This window comes from Chelonoidis abingdonii, chromosome 12 (assembly GCF_003597395.2).
Source record: "Chelonoidis abingdonii isolate Lonesome George chromosome 12, CheloAbing_2.0, whole genome shotgun sequence".
Classification (NCBI taxonomy): Eukaryota; Metazoa; Chordata; order Testudines; family Testudinidae; genus Chelonoidis; species Chelonoidis abingdonii.
Window position 1 is genome coordinate 1,196,686 of NC_133780.1, and position 12,462 is coordinate 1,209,147.

At 58.1% G+C, this 12,462-nt stretch overlaps 1 protein-coding gene across 1 annotated transcript in view; it reads right to left on the minus strand.

Moving 5' to 3' along the window:
* PBX2 (PBX homeobox 2) overlaps positions 1-12,462 on the minus strand; it is a 17,141-nt gene continuing 4,679 nt past the window's right edge. The window contains exons 2-8 of the mRNA XM_075071463.1: positions 12,012-12,256; positions 11,691-11,881; positions 11,067-11,202; positions 2,743-2,932; positions 2,295-2,416; positions 896-982; positions 1-533 (exon numbers count right to left, since the gene is read on the minus strand). Coding sequence (XP_074927564.1) covers positions 441-533; positions 896-982; positions 2,295-2,416; positions 2,743-2,932; positions 11,067-11,202; positions 11,691-11,881; positions 12,012-12,256 — 1,064 coding nt within the window. The 3' untranslated portion in view covers positions 1-440. The remainder of the gene's footprint in view (positions 534-895; positions 983-2,294; positions 2,417-2,742; positions 2,933-11,066; positions 11,203-11,690; positions 11,882-12,011; positions 12,257-12,462) is intronic.

Consider the following 12,462-nt stretch of genomic DNA (forward strand, 5'->3'; position numbering starts at 1 on the left):
CCACACCCTCGTTTCCTGCCGTGGGCAGGTTGCTGGGGCTCTGCTCTCCCAAACATCCTGCCCTGCAGCCCCACGTGCTCAGGGGCTCGGAGGGGGGCGCAGGTGGCGGGGGGCTAGCGAGAGACGGTGGACACGGGCCGCGCGAGGGAGCTGAGAACCTGGGGAGAGCCCGTCCGAAACGAGAGTGAAAACGGCGAGGCTGGAGCACGGGGCGAGAAGGGAACACCCTGAAGAGTGAGAAATCTGGCGGGGGGGGTCTTGGCCCTACATGGGGGGGTCGGTGCTGCTCGTTCAATACCAAAATGCCCAGGGAGCCTGGATTCAGCCCACAAAGCGACGCCAGCGGGGGGGTCCCCATGGGCACCACCTTGGCTTGCTTCCCACGGCAAGACGCCAGCTCCCCGCCCCCCATGGGAGTGGGGGTCGGCTGGGGGGCGGGATCAGTTGGAGGTGTCGGAGTGGACACTGCCGGGTCCTTCTGTGGGGGACGTCACCGAGGAGGGGGTAGCGGCTTCCTGCCAGCCACCATTAGCCTGGGGGGGTCAAAGGTCACAGGTCACGTTGGGCCAAGCCCCTACCACCCCAGTGGTTATGGGGGATCCCCTGCCCCCCATCCCACTGAGAACAGTGAGCTCTGGAGCAGGGATCGGCCCTGGGATGCACGGGCAGCAGCAGGTGGAGGGTTGGGGGTGGGAGGCAGCAGCTGGGCAGGGGATGGAGGCAGGACAGACTCGGGGGGGCGAGAGGTAACAGCTGCGCAGGGGATGGGGGGCAGGAGGCACCAGCTGAGTGGGGTATGGGGGGCAGGATGGCCTGGGGGGGGGCAGGAGATAGTAGCTGAGCAAGGGGTGCAGGCAAGAAGCAGCAGCTGGGGGGTTGGGGGGCACGGACTCACCCTCACGTCACGGGGGCTGTACAGCTGGCTGGGCGCCAGGCCCTCCCCATATGGCCCCTGGCTCATGGAGTGACGCAGAGACTCCACCTGTGTGGGGGGGCGGGGAGACTGAGGAGCTGGACCCATGGCGGGGAGGGGGAGGAGGTACATGTCCCCGATCCAGGGGGGCTGTGATGCAGGGCTCACCTGGGACGAGGGGTTCGTGTCCCCAATCCAGGGGTGCTGTGACAGGGGGTTCACCTGGGAGGAGGGGTTCGTGTCCCCGATCCGGGGGGGCTGTGACAGGGGGTTCACCTGGTAGGAGGGGTTCGTGTCCCTGATCCAGGGGGGCTGTGACGGGGCTCACCTGGGAGGAGGAGTTCGTGTCCTTGATCCAGGGGGGCTGTGATGCGGGGTTCACCTGGGAGGGGGAGGTTCGTGTCCCCGATCCAGGGGGACTGTGACAGGGGCTCACCTGGGAGGAGGGGTTCGTGTCCCTGATCTGGGGGGCTGTGATGCGGGGCTCACCTGGGAGGGGGAGGTTCGTGTCCCTGATCCGGGGGGGGCTGTGACAGGGGGTTCACCAGGGAGGAGGGGTTCGTGTCCCCGATCCAGGGGGGCTGTGACAGGGGGTTCACCTGGGAGGGGGAGGTTTGTGTCCCCGATCCAGGGGGGGCTGTGATGCGGGGCTCACCTGGGAGGGGGAGGTTCATGTCCCCGATCCAAGGGGGCTATGACAGGGGGCTCACCTGGGAGGAGGGGTTCGTGTCCCTGATCCGGGGGGGGCTGTGATGCGGGGCTCACGTGGGAGGAGGGGGAGGTTCGTGTCCCCAATCCAGGGGGGCTGTGACAGGGGGTTCACCTGGGAGGGGGAGGTTCGTGTCCCTGATCCAGGGGGGCTGTGATGCAGGGTTCACCTGGGAGGGGGAGGTTCGTGTCCTCGATCCAGGGGGGCTCGACAGGGGCTCACCTGGGAGGAGGGGTTCGTGTCCCTGATCCAGGGGGGCTGTGATGTGGGGCTCACCTGGGAGGGGGAGGTTTGTGTCCCTGATCCAGGGGGGCTGTGATGCGGGGCTCACCTGGGAGGAGGGGGAGGTTCGTGTCCCCGATCCAGGGGGGGCTGTGACAGGGGGTTCACCTTGGGGGGGGGTTCACGTCCCAGATCCAGGGGGGCTGTGATGCAGGGCTCACCTGGGAGGGGGAGGTTCGTGTCCCTGATCCGAGGGGGCTCACCTGGGAGGCGGGGGGTACATGTCCCCAATCTGAGGTGGGGGGTCAGTGTCCCTGTCCAGGGGGGCTGTGATGGGGGGTACGTCTCCCCGATCCAGGGGGGCTCACCTGGGAAGGGGGTTACGTGTCCCCGATCTGGGGGGGCACCTGGGAGGTGGGGTGCGTGTCCCCAATCCGGGGGGGGGCTCACCTGGGAGGGAGGGTACGTATCCCCGTTGAGTCCCGGTAGCCCCAGGAACATGTCACTGGAGCTGGAAAGGTTGAAGGAGCCACCAGACCCTGGGGGGGGGGAACAGAAACAGGAGGGAGACGCTCAGAGCCGGACACGGGTTAAACACCAGAAGCGCCTGGCCAGGAGGGGGTCTCTAGCTGTGGAGGGGGGGGGGGTGGAGCTTCCCAATCTCTGGCAGGGGTCGTGCGAGTTACCTTATGGTGGGAGGTGGCGATGGCGGAGGGGCGCGCCGGCACGGTTACCCTCGCGGCAGCCCTCGTCATTGAGGGTGTGGCGGGCGCACGAGCCAGAGGCAGGCAGTTACCTGTGAAGGACGAGGTGGGCGGGGAGCAGCCGGCAGGAGGGCAAGGCAGTTACCAGCAGTGGAGGGGTGGGGGGGCTGCTGGGTGGGGGCAGAGGCAGTTACCTGCGGAGGAGGAGTGGGCAGGGGCCTTCCGGTGGGAAGTGCCTGCCACGTTGTACCGGCCTCCCGTCTCTCTCACCCCGTTGAAGCCCATGGGGAGGGGTGGGCCGGCTGCCGGCAGGGGCCCGGAGGCAGTTACCGTGCAGAGGAAGGGGGTGGGCGGGGCAAGCTGCCAGGGTGCGGGGCAGTTTACCTGCAACCCGAGGGCACAGGGGGTGGGCCGGGGCAGCTGCAGGGATACGTGGGTGCAGTTACCTGCGGTAGGAGGGGGTCGGGTGCGGGGGCACTGCGCACGTTCGGGCGCGGAGGCCAGGTTACCTGCAGCAGTGCAGACAGCACATCCAAGGACCCAGTTTTTCGCCTTTGCTATTGGCAGGGGTGCGGCCGCGGCAGTCCGCCCCCTGGCCCGGTTCGCTGGGTCGTACTGCTCAAAATATCGGCGGTCTTCTCAGCGTCGGAAGTGTATAATATCGTCCTCCTCCCTGGAAACTCCCCTCAGCCAACGTCTTCTGTATAGTGCGAATGCGCGTGTTCGCCAAATCCAGTCTGCGAGCCCTTGGGGGGGCCGGGGGCGAACAGACACATGGAACCCTGGGTTGATGGCCAGGGCAGGACACCGCGCCCCCACGGTGCCACACCACCCCCAACCGCCATGCAGCCCACCGTGCTGCTCTCCGCTACACCTGCTGGGAGAGGAAGTCGACCCCCCTGCCCCCACGCACACCTGGTGATGGTGATCCCGGCCCCACCCGCACACACCTGGGAGATGGTGCTCTCATCCTGCCGCGTCCAGGACACACGCACACCTGGGTGATGGTGATTCCATGAGCCACCAGTGGGGCCACCCCGGCCCCAGCTCCCGCAGCGACAACACACCGTAGGACGGTTGATTAATCCCGCCCCTCCACAGGCACACAAGCCGGGAGAACGGTGATGGAGGTGCCCGGGCCCCCCAACGCACTCACGCACCGGGGGTACGGGTATTCCCGCCCTCCCATAGCCAGTCCCTGGTGAGACGGTGATTAAAATCCAGCCCCCGCAACACCACAAGCGGGAGAACGGGGATCCGGCCCCTCCAGTGCACACCCTGCGGAGACCCTTCTTTCCTGTGATCCCGCCGCCGTCCCCTCACTCGGCTGTTCGAGCGCGAGGCAGCTCCGGGAAGTATCGGGAGCCGCGGGCCCTCCGCCCCACCGCACACCCGGGAACGGTGATCCGCCCCTCTACCCGCACACCCGGCGAGACGTTGATCACCAGCCTCCCCGGCGCGCACACCCAGAGACGGTGATCCAGCCCCCCCACGGCATCATGCGCCGGGATTAGAGGTGATACCCGCCCGCAGCCCGTGTGTGTACTCACTGGACCCACTTCCCGTGCCTGAGGAGTGGGAAATGAGGTCCCCCCATGGCCCCCCTGCAAGCTATGGGAGTGTGATCCGCGCCCCACCGCACTACCGGGAGCATGGTTGAGCACTATGGGCCCCTCACACCTGGGAAGATATGGACACAAGAGCGGGCCCCCGCACTGCCTTCGTACGACCAGCTTGCGTCCTCTCGGCCTCACTCCGCTGGAGCTGTAGTCAGGGTTGCTCAGGGTGCGGACAGTAAAAATACTTCGTTCAGGGTGACCCTTCACTCCTCGGCCCCCTCGCTCCCTGCTCTGCGGAACACGTTCCCCGCGCGCACGTCCTGGCTCCTTGTCGGGGCCACCGCCGGTGGCGCGCATGTTGGGACGCGTCCGGGGGCTTCTCCGGGCACGGTATCGAATCGCTCAGGGGCTGGGAGACTGGCCATGTCAAGGGGCCGGGGGAGACAGGGGACGGGGGGGCTGGGGTCAGGCATTCGCCTGCCCTGTGCACTCTGGGGCTCCTCGGTCGCCTTCTGGGCATTCCTACCCAAATCTGAGTGATTAGTGGGCGGGCTGCACCGGGGCGGGCCCGGGGGCGGTACCCGGAGGTGCCGCCCGTTTGCAAGGGTGGAGCGGCTACGGTGACTTGGCGCCCGGCGGGGCCTGTGTCTGGGGCGGGGCCGGTACCCACCTTCTCTGGCATCCGGTTCTCGCAGGCGTGGAGCACATGGGATCCTGCTCTCCAGATGACACGTACTCCCTCCGTGCCGCGTCAGTGGTTCGGCGGGTGGCTGCGTGACTGGCGGGCAGTACCAGGTGGCAGGATCTGCTATATGCGAAACAAAGATGCGCAGGATGATGACGGCCTCCCTGCACGTGCTCCCTGGAGTGGGTGGGTGGTGGGTTGGGGTTGGCGTAGTCGGGTTTCATGACCTGGGTTGGCGGATGCACAGCGAGGCACATCAAAGGGGTATAGGGGCTAGTCGTGTGAGGGGTGGGGGCCCGGCACACCAGGGTAACCCAAGCGGCGGGGGAGCAGCAAAGCAGGCTGGGGCGCCAGGGGGCAGAGACCGGGTGGCGCTCCCAGCAAGGCGCTGGAGGCGCAGGATCAATGATGGCCTCCACGCGGTCTGGGGTTGGTGGTGCCGGCCTGCGGCCGTGGACCGGGGTTCTAGGTGGCTGGGCCGCCACCCGTGGCCAGGCCCCAACAGCAGGGCGGGCTCACGAGGTCTGGATCACCCTGAGTCCACAGGGAGGCGGACGCAGATCCCTATGACGGCCCTCTAGAGCACGAGCTTGCAACGGCTGGGGTTACGGGGGGGTTGGGGGTGCGGCTGGCCTGCTAGGGCCTTCGGGGCGGGCCGGGTGGGGGCCCGGCGGCACGCATGAGCACAGGGGGGGTGGGCCTGGGGCGGCAAGGGGCGTGGGGGGTCACCTGCCCAGGCTTTGGTTGGGGGGGCTCGCTCCGCTGTGACTAATGCGCGAGTCCGGCCCAAGCAGACGCCTGATGCGCAGGATCAGACAAGCTACTGGCCCCTCACCCGCTGTTCTCTGGGTCATGGGGGAATGAGGTGCGCATCGCGGCCCCCTGCGCCGCGCATGGGCACCTCGGAAAGTGGGGCGGTAAAGAAACGCTTACGTGTGGGCCTAAGCCCTACATGTCAGTAACAGCGTTAGGCTTGTCCTGGTTCCACTCTGCTGCTCTCTCTCAGGACGTGTGGATTATTTCTCGTAACAGGAGATGAGTCGTCTTTTGGTTGGGCTTCGATGCAACTACATGAATGAGGTTTATAAGTGTATTGTGTAGCATTAGCCTTTACAGATCAAATAAATGGCAGAAGAGAAAGATAGGAATTAAGTAGATTATATTTTGGGTTTTGTTTTAATGGTAGCAGCCTATTTATGCTCATTTAGTCAGGGGTGGGCAACTTTTTGGGCCTAGAGGGAATCTGGGTGATGAAATGGTAATGTGGCCATGAATGCTTGAAAGGGAGTTGGGGTACATAGTGGTGTGAGGGCTCCTGCGTGGGGGGTATGGCTCATGGTATGGGCTCGGGGTGCAAGCCCAGAATGTAGGAGGTTCAGGTGTGAGGAGGGGCTTCCATGGTGGGGCAGGGAGTTGGTATGGGGGGTTGTGTGGTGAGGGTCTTCTGGCTGGATAGTGTGAACTCGGGGTAGTGCAGGGAATAAGGGGGCTTGGGAAATGTGAGGAAGGTGGGCTGCAGGCTGGGGTGGAGCAGCGAGATTGGAGTAGGAAAGGGGTCGGGCTGTGGCAGGGCAATGGTGGGAGGGCTGGGTGAGGGGGTTGGGGGCGAGGGAGGGGGCCAAGGATGGGGGCAAAACGGGTAAGTGGGGTGAGGGGCTCCAGGCTGAGGCAAGGGTTTTAGAGTTAGAAGATGTGTAGGGGCCTCTGGCTCTGGGGGTGGCAGTCTTCTGGGGTAGGTCTGGGATAGGGCTATTTGAAGGTGTTCAGGGAGTGGTGCTCCCTGGGTGGGAATCCGAGGAGGTTAGAAAGGGCCCAGGGAGGGGGACAGAGAAGTCAAGTGAGGTTGAGTTTGGGTGGAGGTTAGGGGGTGGCAAGGCCTCTGGTGGCGTCTTACCCAAGCAGCTCCCAGAAGCAGCAGTGATTCCCTCATGTTCTACATTGGAGCCTGGCAGCCAAGGTGGCTCTGCGCACGATGCCATCGTTCACAATTAGGTGGCCAAACCCCATTGGGCTGATGGCCCTCAACATCTATGGGAGCTGCTGAGACTCCCAGCTACTGGGGTGGGGCAGCATGCGAGAAAGCCTGCTTGGATACCCTAGCATAATAGAGCTGGTGTGGGTGACATGTCCGCGCTCCGGATGCTGCACAGAGGCTCCCAGTGGCCATCGCAGGCGGAGTGGGTGGCGCTAAATCCCTGAATCCTCAAGCAGGGAGCACGGGCAGATAATATCTGACAGTCCTGGGCCGGCATTGCTGTAAGTTTGCCCACCATATTTAGTCTACTTGGCATACAAGCTATGCATTTTAAGGCTGAGTGATATCCAGGCAGAGGAAAAAAAAGAATGTTGAAATGGAGTTTTAGAAACTGAATAAATGATGTTAAAAAAGGACTGTCCAGAATGTAAGAGTTGATGGAGAAGGCTGCACAAAACATGGCTAGAGTGGGAAACAGAAATCAGGACAGTGTTTAGATGGGAATAGAAATGGGATGGCAGTAGAGAGACAAGAGATGAAATATAGGCTGGAATGACTTGGACAGTGTTCGCCACATGTGAAAGACCGACAGACTGTAACTGAGCATATTGATGTGAAATTAACATGGGCGATGGACTTTTAACAATAGGAACAGGGCCATAAAACTGGGTTTGGGGTGGAAGAAAGAGGGGGAGTGTGAGCAAGGCTGCAGATGTGCAAGCGGAAGGGGCAGAACAATGGAGAGCAAAGAAACAATAGGGGAGTGCAAATATGCTTCGCTTACCGGCCACTAAAGCCCTAGTAGGCTCTGACAGACCATAAGATTAGACTTAAATCCATGGCTAGGTACTGCCTTTTCAAAATCTGGGATAACTTATTTGGAATGCTTAGGACTTTGGAAATCAGGTTTATTTGGATATCAGACCTATGGATTTAGGAGCCTATTTTAAAGGCCCCATTTTTTTAAAAATCTTGCCATAACAACTAACAGTGTTCAAACCCTAAAGGTTCCTGCCGTAAGATGGCTGCAAAATGAATGATAACATCAAACCAATCAAACCAACTGTTAAATCCAATAAATAAACACTGCCAGCCCTGAGCAAACAAAGAAAATGGGCTCGGCAGATTAAACAACAGGAAAGGAACTGCTGGAAAAGTTCAGCTCCGGGAGCTGACAGTAACACTTTAGTGATTATCAATATGAGAGAATAGAAGATCTATGGCAAGTGGATTGGGGCTATCAAGTGGGTAATAGGGTATTTTGACAACACAGGGGCGGGCCTCATCAGTCCCTTGGCTTCCCTGAAATGTAGAGCGTGAAGAAACTTCAGACAAGGGCACCAACAACACATGTTCTTACGTAAGAAGGATCTTTAGATTTACCAGTAGGACAGCACTTACATACTTTCCGATTTCAGAGGCTGTTCGTGCAGTGTCAAGAAGAGCACTCCGTTACGATCTAGTTATGCGCAAAAATTCAGGAACTGTTGGAGAGAAGTCGACTGACTGTATGTTTCGATTTCTGAATTGCTTATTACTGCCCTGGAGGATATTCATTTATAACTGGGGTGGGGCTAGGGGCTGTGAGGTAAAGCATCTGGGACCGTCATGTGTTTAATCTATCGATGCCTCTAATACACCTGGCCAACACAAGAAGCGATAGAGAACTGATGAGTGGTCCCTGCCCAAGAGAGCGTTACGAATTAAGGAGACAATGAATGATCGCACTGCAATAATTACTTTCTATTCTAAATGGCGAAACAAGAGATATTGCTAGCGGACAGAAGTCCGTTGTTATTAGGTATCAAAGCCACAATATTTGCATATATTAATGCCCCCGTGTGGTTAATCCAGGTAGAATAAGGATAAGGAATCCAGTGGTTAGTGCATTGATAGGTTAGGAGTTGAAGAAACTCCCAGGTTCTATGTTGTCCTTTGCTTTTTAAGGCTTGATCGCTCTATATCTTTCAGGTACAACTTAAGGTTTTTTGTTTATAGGCATATTTCTTCAATCGTAGTAAATTAAGGAGCAGATGCAATCACAGTCAATCGAAAGGGTTCAATTGGTGGGAAATATAACACGGTGGTAACAATGGGGGTAATAAGTTACTAAGTTGATACAATGTATTTGGTTGCCCTTTGAATTGTTGTCGGTGTAAACATTTACAATTGCTTTACCCAGTATCAAAGGTAGGAATAGGCACTGCACGCTATATTTTAGATGTTAAGTGTTATTTGAGATACTATAAAATACGCGGTACTATATAAGGGACGCTCAAGGATCAGATAGGTTACGAATAGAATGGAGTAGGGACCTGTATATTATGTGTCAGTAATAATTAATGATAATAAGGGCCCTTAAAGTTTTCAAAGGAGCTGGAATATGATATGGAAGTAGCTTAATTTAAGCGGGTCTATTTTGGTAGAATTTTATATCCTTGAGGAAATTTAAATACTTGGGTCAGAGGGTTGTGGGTGTTCAGCTCTCACTGAAAAGTCAACATGCAAATAAAGGCGCATGGAGTTCCGTAGAGTCTTACAACGTAGACGGTCGGTAATAGAGAGGGAAAGAATCTTACAAAGACGCACAAGCACAATCCCAAAAAGCGCTTGAAACAGGAAAATAAATGTTTTTGAAAGAAATTGTTTCAGAACAGTGTGAATTTGCCATCAGATCGGCTTTGGGCAACTGACAAGAATCCCCAAGAAATGGGGTATCTTGGAAGTAATTCTCCTGCTCATCGGTGAGGACTTTTCCAAAGAATGTCCTGGTTTGTTATCTTTGTTATAATGTCCTTGTGGCTGATTCGTGCTTTTTCCCCTTATACATTTTGAACTTATATAACTGGCTCAGTCACACTCACTAAGAAACTCACAGCTTAAGTTGATTCATTGCTATTGGTTTACCAATGATGAAGTATTGATTTTTATATAATGGTTGGTTCTAGGACAGGGAGTGTTACTTGCCAGAAGTTCTTGGTATAAAATGAAAGTCTGGGCACCTTTTCATCATTAAACTTCTTATGATTCAATGTTTGACTCACGAGTTTGCGCCTCTGCCGTTGGAATCACCTTAACGGCCTTCCACACCTACTCTCTCACATACATTTTCAAGCTTTCTCTCCTCTACTCGCTCTTGCCTCAGTTATTTCCTTCAGGTCCTCCCTTATGCCTCCCTTCATCCTTCTTCATTCTCTGCTTTGGCTCTTTCTTCTGTCCTGCCTTTAGTGTTTTGGAATAGTGTTCACTGCTTGCGATACGAACTAGTCATCCTGGACTCGTTCATAACCTCTTTCAAAAACATCCTGCATGAAGTATCTTTGGAACTTTGGGATTTCCAGTGTATTCTCCATACACGAACTGCTTTTTGTTTTTTGGTCTGGATGTAAAATGATAAGGGTTTCGGGATGGCCCCTGGTTTACTTTTTTGTGTAAAGCACTGTGGTTTCAGCAGCTATAACAATAATATTTCTGCAGACATGTGCGTTTCTTTTTCTTAATGTTGCCAGCAAATGTTCCAGTTCGAGGAAGACATGCTGTGTTATGTTCTTAGGGTTTTATTAGATGGAGGTTTGATCTGGTAACAGAAGGCCAGTGGGCCAATTGGAAAGGTAAGCTTTGCAAGCAGCAGGTGTTAAGTAATGTTGCCAAGTCATCACTGGTGTCTAAGAACTGATTCAGAGGAGGAGTAACAATTAACTAATCTCCCAACTGCTGCGCCCAAATAGATAGGGATAGAAGATGCCCAGTTTGTGGGATTTAAATGTATGGTTCTCTTTATACCCAAATTTTTCTAAAGGTTGAGTAATGAGACCAAACCCATGATTATTGTTTTTGTTTTGCATTTGTTGCTTAATGTATTTGCAAAAGAGGCGAATATAGCATCAAAAACATGTATTTCCCGCAGTAAACAAGCAAAACTTATAAAACTAAGTGTTCTTATGTGACAGATTAGGCTGCCTTAGAACGAATTTCTCTTGGCAGATCTGGAGACAAGGAAACAAAGAAAATGGCAATCCTGTTAAAGCAGAAGAATAGGAGCTATGGATAATGTTTTGAAGCCAGACTGGCAATGCTTTTTCACAAGCTTGCTGGTCTTAACCTGCTAGTTCTGGAAGAAAGAAATCTCTCTTGTAACTGGGAAAGATAATTGTCTAGTTGGGTCATCGCCTAAGCAAGAGGCAGGCAGACAATTAAGGCCAATTTACTGATCCCGGGCCCCCCTGCACACCTGGGAGATGGTGATCCCGCCCCCCACCGCACACCCGGGAGATGGTGATCCCGGGCCCCCCTGCACACCTGGGAGATGGTGATCCCGCACTGCTTCGCCAGCTGCTCCTTGGCCTCCTCGCTGGGGTAGGGGTTGCTCAGGTGGGAGTAGAAATACTCGTTCAGCACCTCGGTCGCCTGCTTGCTGAAGTTCCGGCGCTTCCGCCTGCGGGGCGAGGGGGTGAGGGGAGGTCCGGGGGCTCCCGGCCGAATCCTCAGGGGCTGGAGACTGGCCCATGTCAAGGGCCGGGGGAGACAGGGGACGGGGGGGCTGGTGTCAGGATTCCCCCCTGTGCACTCTGGGGGCTTCGGGCTCAGGGGCACCATCCGGTTAGTGTTAGTGGGGGGGCTGAGGGGCGGGGCCGGGGGCGGTACCTGGTGTCCGGCAAGTGGGAGCGCAGGTCACTGGGGGCGGGGCTGTGTGCTGGGGCGGGGCCGGTACCTGGCATCCGGCCAGCGGGAGCACGGGATCATGACACGTACTCTGGGGTCAGTGGGGGCGGGGGCTGCGTGCTGGGGGCAGTACCTGGCATCGGCGTCCAGGAAGCGGAGGATCATGACGGCCTCCCACGCGGTCTGGGGTTGGTGGGGGTGGGGGTGGGGTTTCATGCTGGGGGCGTGGCCAGGCACAGGGGGCGGGGCCAGGGGCGGTACCTGGCGTCCAGGAAGCGGGAGCGCAGGATCATGACGGCCTCGCACGTGCTCTGTTTCAGCTGCATCTGGATGGAGCTGAACTTGCGGTGAATGATCCCGACCATCCGCTTGATCTCCCGGGGCGCCACCGGGCGCGTGCGACTCTGCTCCCGCAGCAGGTTCATCACGTGGGTCGTGAACTCGTTACACGCCTGTGGGGGGTGGGGCTCAGCATGGCACCCGACTCCGCCCCCAGTCAGGCTCCTGGCCCCGCCCCAACTCCCCCCTCAGCCCCACCTGCCAGCAGCCAGGCCCCAGCCCACGGTTCCAGGCCCCGCCCACCTGCTCGTATTTCTCCAGCTCGGCGTGGTAGATCTGGCGGATCTGTGCCAGCTTGTTGCGATAATCCGAGTGCTCGATGGAGTTATCGGGGGAGACGCCCCCCGAGGCTGCCGCTGCTGCCGCCGCCGCTGCCGAGCCGCCTCCCTTCTCGGGCCCGGCCACCCCCTCGGCCAGCAGCATGTTGTCCAGGCGCATCAGCTGCGGGTCCACCGGCTCCTCCTCCTGGCTGCTCCGAACGCTGAGCCCTGCCGGGGTGGGCGGGGGGTGAGACATGCAGTGCCCCTCCCTCCCGACCCACAGCCCCCCGCCCGACCGGTGCTCCTCGCTCCCGACCCACAGCCCCCCGCCCGGCCGGCGCCCCTCCCTCTTGACCCGTAGCCCACCGCCCGGCCGGCGCCCCTCCCTCCCGACCCGCAGCCCCCTACTCCATTGGCGCCCCTCCCTCCTGACC